The sequence below is a fragment of the Amaranthus tricolor genome, chromosome 2, assembly GCF_026212465.1.
Source record: "Amaranthus tricolor cultivar Red isolate AtriRed21 chromosome 2, ASM2621246v1, whole genome shotgun sequence".
NCBI classification, from domain to species: Eukaryota; Viridiplantae; Streptophyta; class Magnoliopsida; order Caryophyllales; family Amaranthaceae; genus Amaranthus; species Amaranthus tricolor.
Window position 1 is genome coordinate 16,533,337 of NC_080048.1, and position 22,109 is coordinate 16,555,445.

General features: G+C 34.5%; 2 protein-coding genes across 2 annotated transcripts; one reads left to right on the forward strand and one right to left on the reverse strand.

The window, feature by feature from the left end:
• Positions 1-9,519: 9,519 nt before the first annotated feature.
• Positions 9,520-9,954, reverse strand: LOC130805600 (uncharacterized mitochondrial protein AtMg00810-like). Its single transcript, XM_057670382.1, has one exon. The coding sequence runs from the start codon at positions 9,952-9,954 to the stop codon at positions 9,520-9,522; it is 435 nt and encodes a 144-aa protein (XP_057526365.1).
• Positions 9,955-15,603: 5,649 nt separating this feature from the next.
• LOC130806258 (lysine-specific histone demethylase 1 homolog 1) lies at positions 15,604-20,090 on the forward strand. Its single transcript, XM_057671268.1, has one exon. It carries the CDS (start codon positions 17,478-17,480, stop codon positions 19,860-19,862), a length of 2,385 nt encoding a protein of 794 aa, XP_057527251.1. The 5' UTR covers positions 15,604-17,477; the 3' UTR covers positions 19,863-20,090.
• The last annotated feature ends 2,019 nt before the right edge of the window (positions 20,091-22,109 follow it).

Genomic DNA, 22,109 nt, shown 5'->3' on the forward strand with positions numbered 1-22,109 from the left:
AGCTTGATTAAAGAAGAAAAAGCAAAGTGAGCTTAAATAGTTTTGTCAAATAACCGTTAAATTGTTTAGAAAAATATAAATTAAAAATATAAATTTAAAAAATAAGCTATGTATTCGGTTTTTTAAACCGGAATCAGATAGTGATACTATCCGAAAAACTGGATATTTAAATTTTAAAAACTGGGTCGATCTGGTATTCGATTTTGAACACCTCTAGTGTATAGGACTTCATCCATTCATCTTTAGGTCATGAATTGAATGGTATTTTTATTTTCACTGCAGCGTGAGATCTTCAAGACATCTTTTAATAGTGGTAGGGTGTTCGAATGGTGTGATTATCACCAAAATAGTGCTGACAATAGCATTTTAGTAAAATTAACTCTTGTGAGTGCCGCATGTCTCTAGGCAATAAAAATTTTGAAAACAATATTTTTCTAATATATTTTTACACATTAAATATCTTAAATTTACATATTAAATAAAAAAATAAAAATTAAGGAAATTTAATTAGAATAATCCAAATTTTTGATAATTTCCCTCAATAATCCAACCTATATTAACTATGAATAATTTAAGCTTTAGGGATATTTTGCTAGAGTAAACTCGTAATCAAATAACTTGTAGTAAGTTTATTTAAAAAAAAAGATAAATTAAAATAAAAGTCGAACAAAATGTAAAATGTTAAAGTTTTTTTTGAATTTTTTTTATTATTCATAAATTTTTATGTAAATTAAATTTTTTTTTCTAATTTTACATTAATTTTATGTTTAATTTTTGGAAAATTACCTACTATAGAGGTCATCCGGTTACCCGAGTTTACTCTAAACAAATTTACTCATAAAAGTTAGAATTATTCATGATTAATTAATAAGTGAGATTGTTGAAGAAAAATCATGAAAATATTGGATTATTCTCGGTAAGTTTTCTTAAAAATTATACCAAAATTTTGGAAATTTTATTCTCTATATTTTGCTTTATTTTACAAAAATGAAAAAAAAAAATCATATTTTTAAAGTTTTTCTTATTTACTTTTTAAAATGTAGGGGAAGTAGTGAGATTTAAAAGTTTTGTTTGATATTAAAAGGATGTATTTGAGTTTTTTTTTTGTCGATGGAAGAGATAATGGAGGAAAGAGAACATTTTTTTTTCTTTTCATTGATAGGGATGCTCTTAGGGATGGAAGTCGAAAGGAAGGTAAAAAATTTTATATTTAGTATCGCATCCGTTACAATTGAGATAGGTATAAGTAGTAATTTAGCGGTAAGGTGAATGTAAATATGAAAACAGACCTAAAATGAATAAAGGTGGTAAGTATGAGGTGTTACTCTTTTCTCTTGGTATCCATCCGCTCGTGTCATATGCATAATGCACTTTACATATTATTTATAAAATAAACAAAAGTTAAAAGATAGTTAATTTTTGAAATGGTAATATCAAATGTACTTTTTATTTTTAAGCTATTGGATGAAATATTCTTTAAAATATAATGTTTGAATGTCTGTTCAATAAATGATATGATTTAATTATTAAAAAATTTAATTTTATTTTATTGACACATATAAAAGATAAAATTAGAAAAAACTTGAATATTAAGTGAATATGAGACGATTATAAGGTGAATATAATATGGGTAGAATCATGATTAGATATAGTCATGGATCCAAGATTCTATTGAACCCCCAAAATCTGCCCCTTTTAAGGTTTTGAATCTCATTTTTTGAGACCCATCGAGTTCGGGTTGAATTTGAAACTAAAAAAGAATAATGGGTCTAGATCCGGGTTCAAACCCTTAGACTTGGACTTGGACCCAGACCCGAATTCTAGACCTATCCCGTAAATCCAGACTCGGGCCCTAAAATTTATTATATATATTTTTTACACACTTGAGCTTCTTAGAAAAGGGATTTTTGTCATTAGTTGTATTTTTGGTATTTGCGGTAGATGATCCTTCTGTGTTTAAGTGTATTGTTGAGAATTTAGAAGATAATCAGTAGGTTAATACTTAATAATTTACTCTGAAATTACCTCTTGGAAAAGCAGATTCAGGATTCGGAGTATCATGGGGCACCAACAAATAAACAAAATTTTCACAGAAATTCATTTATGAAATTAACAACTAATATATATATATATATATATATATATATATATATATATATATATTTTCGACAAAATAACTTGTAGAAGTGCTATAATTACCCTTAAAATCATTTACAGAACATCATATTAGCAGTAGTAGTTGAACACATTGTTGTTTGTTCATTGCTTTATTTCCATCCAGCATCGTTGGAATTTGAACAATTCTAAACCCAGATTTCATTAGTCCTTAATCTTTTCAAACCTAACATATAAATTAAATTATTAAACATAGCAAACAGTGATTTTTCCTACTACCATGACCATACGACAATTAACATTTAAAAATAACATCAAAACATTGAAAAATAAAAGTTTGAAAACTTCCTTCAACTCTGAACATTGCATAGAAAATCAATTTACAATCTGTCATCTTATTAAACCAGTAAGAACATCAAAACACATTAATAAATATTCAATTAATCAATTAATCAAAGAAGATAAATAAAAACACTTAAGAATTATTTGGTTATCAATCATCAATCTATATACTAACGCAAAGACAACCTAATGACACGTGTCATCCTTTGATAAAAAATTTTCCCGCTCAAATTAGCTTTTCACATACACTTTTTTATAACTTTATTGTAGCTTTTATGACAAGATTACTATACATTAATGCATACAATTGCAATAAGTTTGACTATTAATTTTGTCTATTTAACATTAAGGAGATTTATATCTTTATATGCTTTGGAATATTATATGTGATTTTAGTAAGTTTGAAAATAAATTTTCTTCCCTTTATATGCATTGGAATCTTATATGTGATTTTAGTAAGATTGAAAATAAATTTTTTATTTAAGATTTATCTTCTATATATTAATACAAATTAGTGTGACATTTTTAGCTCTAAATTAAGTATGCCTCTTTATTTGTACTGTATATTTTATTATTAGTCATCATTCTATATAATATTATGTTTACTAAATGAGGTTGATAAATAACTTTATCAAGTAAGTGGCTAATTACAAAAATAGTGGTCTTCTATTGCGAAGAAAAAACAAAAGAGGTCAAAGAAAAATAAATAAACATATTATTATTAAAAATGAAATGGGTAACTCAAAGGCTTAAAGCTATTCAAATAAGGTGAGTAGCAAAGCGAATGTGTATACAACGTCGTCATTTGCAAGATTATGAATTTCATACACCATTCCTATTTATCAGCACCCGGAAATAAATGTTGCGTTCAAAAGAAAAGTCCTCCTAAAAAAGAGAAAGGCAAATGAGATAAAATTGTAATTTGATAATTATGCTACGTTTGAAATTCTTCTTTACATTTATAAATATTACTATGTGAAAATTTATTAAAATATATCAACAACTTAAGTTAATTATATTTCGCCAAGTACTCAGTGATTGAAAAAATGTCATTTAAAATTAAGGGATCCTTCTTTCGTATATTGTATGATGTGATATGATAACTTTACTATCTTTGTCTCACTTGATTTGTACACATTTTCAAATATATTAATGATATCCTAATGCATTTTATTGTGCATAATTAAAAATTATAAAAAATTGATATTAATAAATTGCATTGTAATGAATCAATTAAGATCACAATTGACTTTGATGTAATTTATATATTTGAAATGATTTAAATTATGAGTGTTATAAATAATGTTAAAAACTAAATTGGGTAAATGAAGGGAATATGTTATAAGTATAGTTGAACTTGAAGAATTAGAATTGTTAAAAACTATATATGGTATAGGAGTTTAAGGTATCTCAAGGAGAGATTTAATTAGAAGAAAAGTTTAATATTAATAAGAAATTGAATTTATGTTCGAAGGTCGAAAGGAGAGAGAAACTTTGTGTTTTGGGTTATTGTTCAAGAATATATTTTCCTTATCTTACAAATATTCTTTATTTTCATTTGTATAAGTTGTGTTGGTCTACAAAGCAAAATAAGCATGTATTTTGTGTATCTACTCTATTATATACGTTGGAGTATTTATAGTCTATTCAATTTTTGATAAAATGACTTTTGTATATTGTGTTTAATACGAGTAATCAACTATTATTATATACATACATCTTACATATAGTGATTATTAAATAGCTCATGCTTAGGAATAGTAATCAACAATTATGTTCTAATGATGTGTAAATATTGATATTTATTATTCAATTTTCATTGTTGTGATTTTTTAAAAATTATTATTCGTAGTTTTCTTTCTTAACTTTTATTTAATCTGTTTGTAATAATTATATTATTCATGCATAATAATTTCTAAATCATGTCTCGTGCTTTAGAAGGGGTGATCACCTAGTTAAAGATTAACAAGCACATTTACATTACAAATATTCTATTATTCAAAGAACAAAAAAAAAGAAATAATATTCTAACAAAATTCAAAAATCAAGATTAAGATTAAGATTAAAAAGTAGAACATCAAAACTCAAGATTAAGATTAAAGATTAAAGATTAAAGACTAAAACATAAAACTAAGATTAAAATTGAGAGTGGAAATACTTTTAAACTAAATCAAAATTCTAATTTTTAGGGTTTTTGTTAAGGAAGGTGAAACACGAAACGACCACTGGGCAGCCGCAGGTGGCTGGGGTGGATGATAGGCGGCTGTGCGAAGGCGACAATTGCAAGTAGTAGCAGGCGGCAGGTACATGCAGCATTTTTGTTGTGGTAATTTAGAGTTTTATATTAGAAAGAGAGCAGAGAATATCGAAGATTTTGATTTTCTAAATTCTGAGATAATGAAAAACTCGCTTTCACCCCCTGACTTCAGGGAATAAAAAAAATCCCTTTGGGGCATATGCCAGGGGTGCCCATGAATCCGCCCATGCTTGGAATTGAAGCTTTGTCTAGTTTCTTGTTTGTACTTTCTCCTACTATTAAAAGAGGAATTGGGATATGCTGATCACAAAGCTACTATTTCTTTTTGTATTAACATTTAAATTTTTTTGTTATTCTAAAAAAGTGACTTATAAAAGTCAAAAATTTCACATGTCAAAAGACCATTTTTAGACCCATTAAGAAACCTAGACCCATCAGACTCGGTGGGTCTGGGTATCTGTCTAAAAATTTCAGATCCTTAAGGTTTGGGTCCGGGTCTAGATCCATAAAAAGTTAGTATATGCTTGGTAGGTTTTGTTTAGTTTTGAGTTGTTTTAAGTTTTAGTATGGGATAGTTTTTAGGTTGTGGTATTTTGGGTCATGGGATATTTGGTGTGGATGATGTGGTGTTATTGTATTGCTCACTGCTAAACTTTGTATTGCATAGTCCTCCCCTATGCTATTCGTTTGGGGGCCTGGATATTATTGGTCCTCTTTCAATGGTTTTTTCCCATCTCGAGGTTTTTTTTATTCCAGCGGTTGTGGTCTCTTTAATATCTTGTATTTTTACCTTGATATAATATTTTCTATTTTTTTTCTAAAAAAAGGAGTATTTTGGACTCCATGTCAGAGACTCAAGCAAAGTTTTAAATATGCAATTTTGTTTTTTTTCCTATTCTAAATGAGATTATTTTGCTGATTGTATGTGTATTTGCAGGTTTACTTGACTCTATACATTGCAGATCCCCTCGATATTGTTGAGCGAACACACGCACACTGCATATATTGGGTGTATTGGAAAAACATTATGGATAGCTGAAGATATCCTTCATCTTGATCAGTCAAAATTAAATTAGGAATTTGAACACCCCCAAGTAAATCTTTAAACCTCTCCAACACCTAATTTTTCAAAATTGCAGCTTCATCCCTTATCAGGCAGAACGCTACTAAGAAGTTGTAATTTATTGAAGTTATACCAAAAATTTCACAAAGCGACTACTTCTTGTTGTTGATTTTGTTTGTGGTGTCAATCAAGATAACATTAGACGATGTACATAAAAATTGAATGGATGTAGAGTTGTCCATCAATAAATGAGTTAGATATTCATCAACATCCATATCTGTCTAAATCACATAGTCGTGCTTTATTTCTAAATAAAGAGATTGTTGTATAGGAGACCTACCATCCATCTTTTCACGTTTGATACCTTGCTTGAGGTGATATATTTGATTCATACCAAGAATAATTATGCCTGATTGATATCATGATACAGGTAAGTTGCATAAGTATGAACTCGAATGTCAGTTGGCAATCTATTTGCTTTAACAATAAAATCTATGTACATTGAAAATCGATGGTTGTGTCTTGCTTTATCATCAGTACGAACTCACCTTCCATGCCCTCTAGGTTTATGACAATATCCGATAATCATAACCGACTAAATCTTGATCGAGCTTCATTATTTAAGTCATGCAACTGACCTTTAAATCCACCATACCGATTACAACGTAGATAAAAAGACTCAATGTAGAATGACCCTCTTTTTGCTTATAAAACGCACGAGTAAAATGAAAATAATAGTAACAGCTATCTCGTCTATCCAAGCATGTAATTCAACTATTGATTTGGACTATCTATCCATAATGAGTCTCGTTGAACAATCCACTTTGTCCTCACCAAACTCCTCGACATTTTTTGGTTGAATTCATCATCCATATTGTTTCAATGTTGAATTCCAGCTAATGAAGTTTATTTTAGAGATAAGTTATAGTGAAGAAATAGAGAAATGAGTTAGGGTTAATTTAGGAAGTTTCTTTACTTGACTTTCTTGCCTTATTGTCTAGTTGCTTCTCACCCGCCCTTTTTTTGTCCTTTTTACACAATGGATATATTATCTTGTTTCAGCCCTAGTTTTGGCTAATATTGTTTTTTGTAAAAGTTTTGCTCTTGAGGTAACAGTGTCACTCATTTCCTCTCTATGCAAGGCTCTCACCTTTTAGAGGGTAAAATTGACTGCATTCCTCTAGCACTCTCTTCCAAACGGGTATGGTTTGGATTGTCCGTCACCTTCTCTCGCCCATACCTTGTATGCGAGCAGGATATTGCATTAATGATTATATATGATGATATTTTAATAACTAGTTGTGAATGTTAAGAGATTGTAATATGGTTAAATATATAAATTAAAAACAATATACTAAAACGAACCATAATCTCATTCTCATTGAGCATAATACGCATCAATATAGTCAAAGTTAATGTACATACTTTTTTTTTATTTTACCTAGCAATATAAGAATACATTTAACTATCTATCTTGGAAGTTAGATTCAAACTAGTAAATTTTTTTCATGATTGCTAAAAAGGCAAAAATCATTCACTAATCACTTTATTATTATTTGCAGATTGTGCAAATGCAAAACTTTATTTGTAGTGTAAATTTATTTGAATGTACCTTGTAATTTACACGGTTATAAAAAGTAGATAATAAAAAATATTGAAAATGTGTTTTATGTGTATGTGCTTGATTTTACACGTAGTGATGATTTTTAGTTTGAATAAATAATTGTGTAATGTTATGATTGATTCAATTAGATTGTTTGTTGATGAACGTGTAATGTTACAATTTCTTCTCTGAATTAAGATAATGAGCGTGTAATGTTATGAGATTATTTTTTTTGATGATGATGACAATACATAGAAGAATTTCTTAGGCTAACTCAAAGCTTGAAACACTATATATATGGAATGGAATAAGTTGAGTTAAGATAGTGAGATAGGAAAGTGAGGTTTATACTATTTATAAGTATAGTAGTTTTTCTTATTTCGTACTAGCCTATGTGGTGATCTAATTAGTGCATGTAGACAAATAATAGATAAACTAAAATTGATGTTATGATCATCTATACCCTTTAACTCGAGGATATCATACAACGAGGATATAATACTTTCATATACTATATTCGTATTACTATATACATGAATTTCTATTTTAGATGTAAAAAATATGTTTCTTACAATGCCTCTTTACGCATCGCAATTCCTACAGTGGTATTAGTTAACCATTGGCATATTTTAGTATGAAAATGTGAATTTTATCATTTTGATTCAATTATGGGAGGTTAAAATGTGGACTATAATTTGCTCATGTAGTTTGTTGTTTGGATCTCACCCGTATTGTTACTTTTTTATTTAGATTATCTTTGTTGTTTATCGTTAGTTTTAGTGATGCTAACTTAACTGATATTTTAGAGATAATTAATAAGGTTTTAGACGATGATGGTTTTCATGAGTAAAACGACCATTTTAAGAGGCCAAGAAAACTTTTACAGCCCATTGCTAGGTGGTAATAAACGGTGGTAAGGTGAATGAAAAGCTAGTGTAATTTTGGTTGAAAAATCTCTTGGCTACCTTGATGGCCATGCTTCTTCAACTTCAATCATCTCATTTTCTTCATTCAATTCATTCCAATGTATTACCATTGAGAGAGGTGGTATTAGGTGGTAATGAAAATTTGTAATGAAAAAAACTTTTTTCTGATCAAAATTTTATTAGGCTGTGACTTGTCACATAATATCACCGTGGTCCACTCGTGTGGACATGGGACACCCCTTGGCTCGGGCCCATAAACCCAACGAGGATGAGCGTAGACTTGCACATACACTTGGTGAGGTTCATTGTTTTCCAAAACCATATGGTAGTAGAAGGATTAGCTCACCTAATATATATGCAAGTCCACAACCCACTGTTTTATCGATGTAGGATCTTGTCTCACATGTGAAGTATTTTCAACACTCCCCCTCATATGTGAGCCACATCATACCAGGAACCATCTTCGGCTCTGATACCATATTAGACCGTGACAATTCATCATATAATCTCACCATGGCCCACTCATGTGGACACGGGACACCCGTGGGCTCGGGCCCACAAACCCACTGGGATGAGCGTTGACTTGCACATATACTTGGTGAGGTTCATTGTTTGTATTTGATTTTATAAGAGAGATGTACAAGGTTTAAATGTACAAACTGATTAAGCTAAAACAGGAAATAGAATAATCTAGCAATATTTACTTCTAAGAATATACCTCTTCTTGATATCTTTGTTGAGCTGGGGGACTCCTTTGGCCGTGCTCTCCTCTATGGTATGAGTTGCCGCCGTCCTTCCCTCTCTAGACCCTGTCCATAGGTTTTTTTTCTATGTGCGGAATATACTGGGTTGGATGATGAAGATGATGAATATACCTCTACTTGAAATATAGTATTCATCATATATTCTAACAATATATTCCTACACTCCCCCTCAAGTTAGGTCATCGGATCACCGATGCCTAACTTGCAGAAAGCATCATCAAAAGCTTCAGTAGTGACTGCCTTCGTGAGATTATCAGGTAGTTGATCTTTGGATCGTACAGATGGAAGACTGATGATTTTCTTCTAGAGTTTCTCCTTTATAAAATGTCTGTCTATCTCCACATGCTTTGTTCGATCATGTTGAACTGGGTTCTCTGAGATGTTGATGGCTGCTTGATTATCACAGAATTGTAACACTCCGTAATTTATCGGGTTTAAAAGCCGGGCCGTTACAAGAATAGTTTACAAGCTTCCTTTGTAGGGAATTTCAATTCAAACAAGAGTTTCATGAGCCATAAAATCTCTGTTATTCCTTTGGCTATTCCTCTAAACTCTTCCTCGAGACTTAATAGAGCTACTACCTTCTGATTCTTACTTCTCTTTGTGACTAGGTTCCCTCCTACCAGAGTAAAGTACCCTAAGGTAAACTTTCTAATATCCCGATCACCTGCCCAATCTGCATCTATGTAAGCCATAAGATTGAAGTGACCATTTTTCCTAAAGAAGACCCCTCTACTACTAGTACCCATCAAATATTTAAGAATCCTCATTACTACATCCATATGTGGTACTTGTGGGAGATGCATGAATCTACTAACTACCCTAATAGCATATGAAATATCGGGTTTAGTATGGGATAGGTTGATGAGTTTTCCCACCAACATCTGATACTGTTCTTTATCGACTAATTCTCCATCTTGTGCTGTCTAAAGCCTATGATTGGCTACAATTAGTGTTTCAGTTAGTTTACAATCAAGCATCCTAGTTTCTGCTAGAAGATTAAGTATGTACTTCTTCTGATTGATGACGATTCCTCGTGTTGACCTTAAGACTTTAATGCCGAGGAAATATTTCTGGTTTCCTAGATCTTTCATTTCGAACTCCATAAAAAACTTCTTCTTCAAGTCACTAATCTCTTCTTCATTGTTTCCAGTGATGACCATATCGTCAACATAGATTATCAAACATGTAATCCTTCTTTTTTCTTTCTTCAAGAACAAAGTGCGATCAGAGTAACTTTGCTTGTAACCAAATTTCTTCATTGCTATAGTGAACCTATCAAACCATGCTCGTGGAGATTGTTTCAAGCCATACAATGCTTTCTTAAGTCTACACCCCTCTCCTGATTCATACTCATCTGAGAACCTCGGTGGTGCTTTTATATAGACTTCTTCTTTAATTTCACCATGGAGGAAGGAATTTTTTACATCGAACTGGTATAACGGCCAATCTTTATTTGCAACTATTGAGATTAGGACTCTGATCGTAACAATCTTGGCAACTGGGGAAAAAGTTTCTGAGTAATCTACCTCGTATGTTTGAGTATATTCTTTAGCTACAATCAAGCTTTATATCTCAGTGGTCCCATTGGCATTATATTTGATCGAGAATACCCATTTACAGCCTACTGTTTTCTTCCCTTTGGGTAACATGCATTTCTCCAATGTGTTATTCGTTTTTAGGGATGTTATCTCATCTTCCATAGCTCTTTTCCATTTAGGAATCTGGAGTGCTTCTTCATTATTTCGGGGTATAGAGTTCGAATGCAGGGCGACATTAAAAGCAAGATCAAACTGGGATAAATTATCAATATTTCCTTGATTGATGGGGTATCGAAATTGTCGTGCTTCAAACTCAGGGTCATATCTCCTTGGAGGAATACCCCTTGTACTCCTTGGTGGTAACTCATATCTATGAGTTGACTTAACAGTAGGAACATTATTAGCAATATCAATCAAAGGTTTAGGAATTATCTCTTGTTTAGATTGCTCCTCAAATGCTTCAAATAGGACAAGAGTAGTTTGAGGGGGAGAATGTACTATATCTTCAGTGGCAACAGCTGTGGGATTACCTACTTGCTCTGTAGGGTCATGATCAATTATAGGATTTAGATTGATAGCAGTAAGATATGTAGTAGGATACGTTAGCCAGCTTAAGTCATCACCATTCACAGTCTCCACCTGAGGACTAAGCTGGGGGTAGTAGTATGAACTCTCAAAGAAGTCACAGTCCATGGACAATTTTTTGTGGATTGGATCAAAACATCGATAGCTTTTCCGATTCACCCCATACCTAATAAAAACACACTTAACAGCACGAGGTTCAAGTTTATTCAGAGCTTGTTTAGGAAGGTGAACATATAAAAAAACAACCATTTACTCGAGGAGGTAAGGAATAAGAAGATGGAAAAGTAGTATGGGTTTGAAGTGTTTTCAAGGGAGTTTTGAAGTGTAGAGCTTTTGTGGGAAGATTATTAGTCATGTAAGTGGCAGTGGCAACTGCTTTTGGCTAAAAATGAGCTGGGACATGAGCTTCAAACATAAGTGCTCTGGTTATCTTAAGGAGTATGCGATTTTTTTTCGCTTAGCAACCCTATTCTGTTGTGGAGTGTTTGGGCAAGTGCTCTGATGAATTAAGCCATGAGTTGAGATGCAGTGTTTCATGTCAAAGTTTATGTATCCCACCAATTGTCTGACCGAAGAATTTGAGGTTGGGCTTGAAATTGAGTTACGAGCATGTTATAGATTTTCAGAAAAACATCAAAGACGTCAGATTCATATTTCAAGAAGTACACCCAACTCATATGAGTACAATCATCCACAAACAAAACAAAGTACGAAAGTCCATGTGTATTTGATTTAGGAGCTGGACCCCAAAAATTAGAATTAATCAAAGTAAATGGCATTATATTATGGTTTAGACTGGGAAAATAAGTGTGCTTATGACTCTTTGCTAGGACATATGCCTCACAATCCAAGAGTGCATTACAATTATAAAGAGATGGAAAAAGACGTTTCAAATAGCCTAGTGAAGGATGACCAAGACGCCTATGCCACATCACATTTGATGATCGGGTGACTCATGAGCAAGCAAAGTGTGACCCTTTTTAGTCGCCTCATCCACATAGTACAAGCCTCCCCTTTCAGTACCATGACCGATGATCTTCCCTGTCTGAGCAACCCGCACAACGCAATCTGTAGAAGACATAAGAATAATGCAATTAAGCTCTTTTGTCAGCTGACTAATAGACAACAATTTATGAGATAAGCTAGGTATTAAAAGACAATTCTTTAAAAGGAGAGATTGGGTAATGTTTACGGACCCAGTTTGATCTATGGGGACGCACTCTCCACTTGCAAGTTTGAATGTGGGAACTGTTAGTAGAGCCAACAGATAAAAGATCCCGAGAGTCAAAGGTCATAGTATTAGTTGCCCCACAATCAAATATTCAAGAGGAAGAGGTATTATGACAAAGTAAACCCAAACTATGTGTGGGTTTGTGGGAGACAGAGAGATGGGCCAAGGCAAAATTGGGTTTGACTAAAAAATTGGGTTTGACCTGATGAGATAATATAATAAATCAAGTTTTAAAAAAATCCCAAAAGTAAGCGTGAAAACTTCAAAGCTGTGCTTTGGAGCTGTTCGCAGTTACTAACTGCGAACAGATTAAAAAAGACAAAATAACTGTTCGCAGTTACTAACTGCGAACAAACCTGATGTACAAAATCAGAATTTCAGTTTCTGTTTTTCGCAAATTTCCAATTTCTCAAACCCTACTTCACTCGACATTCTCCCACTTTCTCCCTCTAAAACCATTGATTCATTCCATTAAGTCGTGCATTCCTCTTTCAATTTGGCACTTCGAAATTAGTGTGAGATACTATAGTTTGCTCAAAGGTAAATTTTTTTGTGTTTCTTTTGGTGTTTTTTTTTGGTTTTTATGGTTTAACCAAATTTGTTTATTTTTTCAAATGTAGGTTTCTAGTTGTTAAATCAAGACTAATCTTAATCATCCATAAGCATTGAAGGTAATTTCTAATTGTTTTTATAGCTTTATGTTGGATTTTGAAGTAATGTTGTTGTATTAGTTGAATATTATTAGAAATGTTGATGTTGATGTTGGTATTAGAAATATTATTTGTGAACTTATGAATTGATTTATTATTTGGATTTTATGTGTATTATATATGTATGAACTTAGCGACATTATGGATTTGAATAATTTGTAGAACAAAAAAGATTATAATCAAATGAATATAATGTATTTGTATGGGCATGAGTTGATGTTGATGTTGATTTTCTTTGTATTAATGTAGAAAATGGCATCATTTCGCGTCACTGTAGTATGTTTTTGGAATGGTTTTATTAGAGAAAATAATCGCATGGTTACTTGGAGGACACATGTACACAGCGCATGCCACTAGAATTATCAATAGAAATACTGAAAAGGCAAATTTTCATGACATAATCGCATTTGATTACAGAAGTGGCGTATTCAAAGTTAAGACTGGGAGGGGAACTAGAGGATCGTCCAATGGGGGTAAGATTCGACATGTTGACTTGATCCAAGGGAAGTGCACATGTAACAAACTTGACATATACCACCTTCCTTGTTCACACATACTTGCTGTGTGCATCAAACGACCACTTTCATTTGAGAGATGGGTAGATCCGTGCTATACTAGTCAAAGTTATGCAAGTACATACGAACATTACTTCATGCCAATGATCGATAAGAGGTCATGGCCGCAATACATGGGCTTTGAACTTAGACATGATCCCGATCAAATTCGGGGTAAAGGGAGGCCTAAGTCTAGGAGAATTGCCAACGAAATGGATGAGGGTAGACCAAAACGATCTAATTGTCGTCGTTGTGGGAGCGAAGGTCACACCGGCAGCGGTCTAGGATTCTACCGAGATCAATTAGACCTGCTACGACCCAACTAGGTAAACATTTCAGTACTCATTAACATTAGTACAATTTAATCAACATATCACTTACCTTTTCATAACATGTATTTTAGTTTTTGTGGGACTCATACCCAACGGAAGCCTACGTAGTTGTACCCGAACACTCGGGGATTCGTTCCGGGGCGTGGAGGGCTTCTGTGCCACTCATATGCTTCGACATTGTCATAGTACATCTACCAGAGCGCGTAATGCGCTAATATGGGTTGGTACAGGGCATTCCATCGCCTTGTGACACTGAACCCCAGCTGCACCTAATTTCGCGTAAAAATCAAGCTGGGGCAAACTGGATGGAGATCAACGAGCGCCACATCGCTCGTTGGGATCATAGACTTGAGCTGCTGGCACAAGGTGCGCCGATCGATGTTGTCGGCGCACCTACTACACCTGACTATATGCCGTAGTTCCTCTCCATCACGCGCCGATGGATGACACCACGTGCCATCTTGGAAGCAGCACATTACGCACCTACTGCGCCTACGATGACCCAATTTGTAAGTCTTCATTTGCATTTATTTGATTAAGTTGCCAATTAAATAATAAAATGTTACATTATCTAAATATTAATTGCAGGCACAAGGTGCGGCAGACGTGATGCGGTACAGCCAGGAGGAGCCAGTGAGGGAGATTGCGCATGGCATGCTCTTCGGCTCGCAGTTCCAGCACTTCATACCAGAAGTCACTGCACAGCCCTCACCGACTACCGCCCATACGCACGTCTCATCTCTTGCTTATGACTACCATTTGGAGGAGATGGATCATTCATACCCCGTTGACGCTGCGGGGACCTCGCAGGCTGGGCCATCACAGCCATCACGGTACCAGTCCCCTCCACTGCCAGAGCGTCACGCGAACGCCTCTTACTATCGTAGGAGGCGAAGGAGACCAACTCAGTTGGATAAGGTAGATGAAGGTTCGTGAGCGTTAACATTTAACTTTTGTATATTTGAATCAACTATGTACATATATATATATTTTAATTGAGTTGTATATTTCAAACATTTGTATATATTTTGTTGTATATATATGTTTAATTACTTTATCATAGCCTCCAAACTTTGACTTATGAATGATCGGAGTTTTGGCGATGAATCATGCCGCCTTAAAGATACATCTACTTGTAATTACCTATTCTAAAGTCTCTAGTGCAATTACAACAAACAACAACTCAAAAATAAAGGAAAAAAAAAAATTATCTGTTCGCAGAACTAACTACGAACAGCCATAACAGACAAAATAGTTGTTCGCAATTACTAACTGCGAACAGGTATTTTGTCTTTTATGGCTGTTCGCAGTTACTAACTGCGAGCAGCTCCAAACCATAGGTCTGAAATTTTCTAGCTTAGTTTTGAAAATAGTTTGATTCGTAATTTATTTAATTATTATTATTTTTTTTCGCTCAGGTATTTCAAAAGTTGTTTTTGTGTAGGATTGGATTTGGCCGAATTTGGGGTTGTATTAGAAAACGAGATTGAGGTTATTTGTGAGTTTGACTTGGTCAAAGGTTGGAAATGGGTATTTGGATTTTAGTGGGTATAAAAGGTTTATTTAGGGAAGGTAGCATCTTATTTTTCCCTTCATTTTCATGAATAAGAGAATGGTTATTTTCTTCTTCAAGCCCCTGCCTCCACCTTTGTACATCATTAAGAGCATTGCATTTTCTCTCCTTTCCTTGTAGTTTCTGCCACCTCTGTTCACCACTTAGAGGACTGGCCGTTAAAGTATGGCTTGAGTTGACAGTGGCGGGAGCCGATGTTGAAAGTAAGAAAATAGTCACCAGTAAACATTGTCATGTAGTTTTTGTTGGACGGAGTACAACTTGTACTTGTATCCTATGCTGGGATTCTTGATTTCCATGTAAGTTTAAATTGGTAGAATATTTCCTAACCATGTTTTTCGGAGAAGAAGAGGCTTCCAAGCGAGCTAGCTATATTTGATATTTTGGTTTCTTTGTTTAATAAATACAAATTGTTGTATGGAAGAAATTCACCAATTGTAACTATGGCTACTTCTTCTGCATCTTCAAGAAATAGAGGTCAATTTGATGATTATGATCAATTTATGGGTAGTAGTGCTAGAGCTCAAATGGGAAAATCACAATTAGATATGTACTTTGATAAAGCCCCTCTTGATTATAACTCGGAATTAGATGTTTTGGAGTTTTGGAATCAAACATCAGTGGGGGTATCTTGTTCTTGCAAAGCTAGCTCCAGACTTACTGACCATTCTCGTGAGTATCGTGGCTTCTAAATCAGCCTTTAGCCTATGTGGAAAGATGATTTCTACTACTTGTAGTTTCTTGAAGTCAAAGATAGTGCAAGCCTTAGTGTGTCTTCAAGATTGGCGACAAGCTGATAGGAAAAGACTTGTAAATAACCATTTTGAGATGACGGAAGATGAGGAAGAAGATAATCAGGACCCATTTTTTAGTTGAGATAATTGTTGAAATTTGAGGATATTTCGGGTTTTTCAAAGTTTTTTCTATAATTTACCTCATTTTATCTTGCATGTGTTGGACATCAATGTAAATGATTTTTCCAAAATAGAAGGTCTATTAATGATCTAGTTTTGGATGTTCCAATTCAGAGCTTATAACTGCCGATCAAATGACAAAGAATTTTGTTATTTTGTTTATACTCTCTCCCTTTAGTGTAATCAATATTCAGATGCAAAATGAACATGTTCAAACACAATGAAATTATTTCCCAAGAGACAAATTGGATTTACACTAGATATAGATGATCATGAATAATTTCAATGTTTGACATCGTCATTTGTTGTTGTTGCTTTGTAATTGTAATGAAATTATTTCCAAAGAGACAATGAATTGATCCATGATCTATTACAACATTGATAATAAAGCCTACTAATGACTCTTATAATAAATATTTGACCACCGATGACTCGTTTCTCTACTTGCATGAACCACAATCCGACCACAATCCGTCCACAACCCGCAACTACAATTATCAACCCACATTTGAAACACCCCACACTTGACCCGTCCCAACCAGCCAAACCTTTCAGTTAACTAACTTTAATTCTCGTTATTTAATATGTCCCTCATTCCAACATACTTACAACGTTTGACTTTTCATGCAATTCAATACGCTAATTCAACTCTTAATATCTGTCATTATAAGTATAATAAAAGATTATCAAAAATTTAATGTTTATAATCTTAACTTTGAAAAAATCAAACAAGATCAAATTTTTTTTTAATGTTTTAAACTTATAAATTATAAATTATAAATTATAAATTATAAATAAGTAGTTTAATATTTCTAACATTACAAATAATTTACATCATGGGATGCATAGATCATCAAACCAACCATAATTTCAAATTTTTTTGAACATATCAAAACCCTCATCCCATGAACAAAACCCTAATACTGAATCTCATCAATCTTTTCAATTTATTGATTCAGAAAATACAATGACCACAAATCCCACACCCAAGAACCCTCCTTCTACACCACCTCCACCACTACCTCTCGCCACCGCAGATTCCGCCGTAAATATCGCCAACAATGCAACCTCCGACGACGTTTCAACCCCGTCAAACCCACTTTCACCTCCTCAACCATACGACGATACAACAACCACAACATCCGAAATCCCCATTATGGCAAAACGACGTCGTAAACGTAAACACTATCACGGCAAAATCTCTATGGTTCTTCGTCCTCATTCATCTCGGTGTTCCGCTCTTCTGGACCCACTTTCTTTCCCTCTTCCTCGTCGCCGTCGCCGCATTTCCGACGTTTCTAAAGATCCGCCTTCTCTTGACGTCGATGCGCTTATTGCAATTTCCGTCGGCTTTCCAATTGATTCTCTTACCGAAGAGGAAATCGACGCTTCGGTAATACCCACAATTGGAAACTCGGAGCAATCGCATTATATTAGTGTTAGAAATCATATATTATCTAAATGGCGGTCTAATGTTTCATCCCTAATTACCCGTGATCAAGTGATGGAGAGTACTCGGGCTGAGTACCGGCATTTGGTTGATGGGGCACTAAATTTTCTTGCTAATCATGGGTATGTTAATTTTGGACTTGCTCCTGAGATAAAAGAGAAGCAACAAAAGGATATCAAGGGTGATGATGGGGCTAATGTTGTTGTCGTTGGTGCCGGGTTGGCAGGGCTTTGTGCTGCCCGTCAGTTACGATCTATGGGTTTCAAAGTTGTGATTGTCGAAGGTAGGGGACGGCCTGGTGGGAGGGTTCGGACTCGGAAGATGAGTGGGGATGGTGGGGAGATTGTGGGCGCGGCTGATTTGGGAGGGAGTGTATTGACTGGAATTAATGGCAATCCTCTTGGGGTGTTGGCGAGACAGCTCGGGTTTCCGCTTCATAAGGTAAGGGATGTTTGCCCGCTATATTTGCCTGATGGAAAAGCTGTTGATTCTGATATTGATTCTAGAGTTGAAACTGCTTTTAATAAGTTGTTAGATAGGGTTTGTAAACTTAGGCAGGTTATGATGGAGGAAATGAAATGTGTAGATGTTTCGTTAGGTACTGCATTAGAGGCATTTAGGAAGGTTTTTAATGTAGGTGATGATCCTCAAGAGAAAATGTTATTGAATTGGCATTTAGCTAACTTAGAGTATGCTAATGCTTCTTTATTGTCACATTTGTCGATGGCGTTTTGGGATCAGGATGACCCTTATGAGATGGGTGGAGATCATTGTTTTATTCCAGGTGGGAATGAGAGGTTTATTCGAGCATTAGCGGAAGATTTGCCCATCTTTTATAATCGCGTGGTGGAGAGTATCCGGTATGGGGATGATGGGGTTTTGGTTTATGCAGGTGGACAGGAGTTTCGGGCAGATATGGTTCTCTGTACTGTGCCGTTGGGTGTTTTGAAGAGGGGTGATATTGAATTTGTGCCTCCCTTACCTAAGAAGAAGAGGGATGCAATTGATAGATTAGGGTTTGGGTTGTTAAATAAGGTTGCAATGTTGTTTCCGTATAATTTTTGGGGTGGTGAACTGGATACTTTTGGGCATTTGTCGGAGGACCCATCTAGGAGGGGAGAGTTTTTTTTGTTTTACAGCTATTCCTCTGTTTCAGGGGGACCGCTACTGGTAGCACTAGTAGCAGGCGAGGCGGCTATTGAATTTGAGAAGTCGTCTCCTGTGAAATCAGTGGAGAGGGTGATGGAAATTTTGAGGGGGATATTCCACCCGAAAGGAGTGGATGTTCCAGACCCTGTTCAGGCTGTATGCACTCGTTGGGGTCAAGACCGATTCACGTATGGATCTTACTCGTATGTTGCAAGTGGATCATCCGGTGATGATTATGACATTTTGGCAGAAAGCATCGGGAATGGTAGGGTCTTCTTTGCCGGAGAGGCAACCAACAGGCAGTATCCTGCTACTATGCACGGTGCTTTTCTAAGCGGGATGAGGGAGGCTGCCAACATCCTTAAGGCAGCAAAGAGGAGGTCACTCGTTCCAGCTAATAACACAGAAAGTAATCGAGAGGCTCTCGAGGATTTGAGTCAGTTATTCATGAAACCTGACTTGCAATTTGGGAGCTTTTCGATTCTATTCGATCCAAGTTCAGATGATCCGGAATCTCATTCCTTGTTAAGGGTTGAGTTTCGTGGTGAAAAGCTTGAAAATGGTGCCCTGTATTTGTACGGTCTGCTTTCAAGAGGGCGTGCCTGTGAGCTGAGCAAGGTAGAGAGCGATGTGGATAGATTAAGGAAATTAAATGAGACATTTGGTGTTGGGTTAGTAGGCAGAAAAGGATTATGTTCAGCTGCTGAATCACTTATAGCAGCTGCTAAAGCAAAAACATCTAAAGAAGGATGATGATCTGCAAACTGTAGAGCTTTGTTTTAGTTTAGATGGGAAGAGCTGTAAGTTATTTATGAACCAAAACCACCGACTTATCCGTAGTTGTACAATGTACATTAGTGTTTCTACGCTGAGTGATTACATTAGTCGCTCATCGGCAATACTGAACTCAAATATTTTGCTTTGGCCACAACCTTTTCGTACCAAAACGTTGGAATAACTATACGTTAATGTTTGTTCAAACTTATTAAGCTTAGTTGTGTTTGATTCTTTTTCTTCTTAAATACGATTAAACTACTAATACCATCAACGATTTTAAGCTAGGATGCCAAATGAAAGCTTACTAGATAGTAGATTGACTAATATCGATCCTACATTTAAAATTAAGTAGGATAACTTTTTGGTGCATGAATCCTTGTTAATTCATGAATATGTTGACCTAAGTTAGGGGGTGTAGGAGCTTTTAGAATCTTGTATTAGCCTTATAAATAGCGATCTTGATGTAATGTAAAATTAAGAATGTTATTAAGCTTATGATAAACTTTGGGTTTATTTCTCTTGTTCACTTTGTGTTTGTCCAAAGAATCAAGATTTCCATTAATACTTTGAGTTTGTCTTGAGTGTTAATCTATGGGAAATTAAGCGTGTCTTGTCTCTAGCCTAAACCCAAATCATTGACTTTGTTCTTATGATTCTGCTCTTTTTCTTTCTATTCAATTTATTATTAATCTAAGTGCTTTCTCTTGATCACACTTACATCATTTGGTATCAGGGCTTTCGGTGGATTGAAATGGTGTTAAAATATTTTTTATGTTGTTTTTGGAAAGCTCTCAACATCTATTTAAAAGAAATTTTTTTGGATGAATTATTATCTACATTTATAAAAAAAAAAATAAAATTATGGGCACTGGTGGAGATTTGGCGAAAATGTTACGAGTTATTACTAAAAAATTAGACAACTTGGGTAAAGTGAATGTCCTTTCAGAGCTATTTTACCTTCTAAATATTACATTATGGAGGAAGAAGAGAAAATGTATAAGTCCCTTGTAAATACTTCATATAGATGAAGAAATACTTCGAGAGGAACTTGTAAACAAACAAGGGGAGAAGAAACCTGAAAATGTTTTTACGTAACAAAAGTTGAAGAGTCCAAAGAGTTGAATATATCTCGCATCAAAATTTGCAATGATATAAATGAGGAGCCAAATGTTTTTTACGTGACAACTAGAAAATATTGGAATGGAGCAACTAGATACCAATTGCAACAATCATGTTAATTTACCTAGTTTTTATTTGGTGCAAGAAAAACAAAAATTTTCATCAATGAAAGGTATGTTAAATTTGGAGATATTTTCGAAGAAAGGGAGTTGATTAGAGGAATATACATGAAATAGCCCCTATTTAAACCGCATAATTAATCATAATTAATTAAGTGAAATTGGGATTATTAAATCTTAAGTATGTTATTTTATGAGGACCGAGCAAATTATTATATTACCTTTGGGTATCAATCGTATTTATTTTGGGACAAAGTAAGTTATACGATGAAAAATTTGATAAAAGAAAATGGATGAATTTAGGTAAGTAAGCTTTGTTTCACTCATAAGAGTATGATGTGTCTTAAGGTTGAGGATGTCAATGACAAATGACACATGTTGACTTATCTCATCTCTTTTGATTTCCTTATATCAGTAAAAGAAGAATAACTCACCACCTCTTTCTAAAATCGTTTTCCTGTAGAATCCACAAAGCAAACAAAAATTAAGTTCTAAAAACTGTTATCTATCAAAGGCATCACACAAATAAGATATTCATCTTTTGCAATCTTGATGCAAACGCATCAAGCAACAAGACCTTCACAAACAGCATGCAAAGACAAGACAGTGCAAGTGTAACGCCCGAATTTCCTCGAAACCAAAACCGTGAAGGACAGGAGGAAATTCGGGTGTTACAGCAAGTGGTTCAACATCTACGCCAATTGCTCATGAAGAGCAAAGGACCAGTAATAACAGTTCCTACACATCAAGCATGAACCTAAGAACACTCAAAGAGGCCGAGGGAAGTCAACACACCACAGAAACTAACATCTTGGGCATAAGGGAACCAACAGACAACAGAAACAGAGCAACAGGAGAAACTGACGAAGGAAGGCTGGTCAGACAGAATATGAAGATCAGAATTTGTCTAAGTGTTGGCCTTCAGTTTGCATTCTGTTTTGTTAGTTAATCACACGTGTATTAAGCAAGCCATTTTGTAACGGCT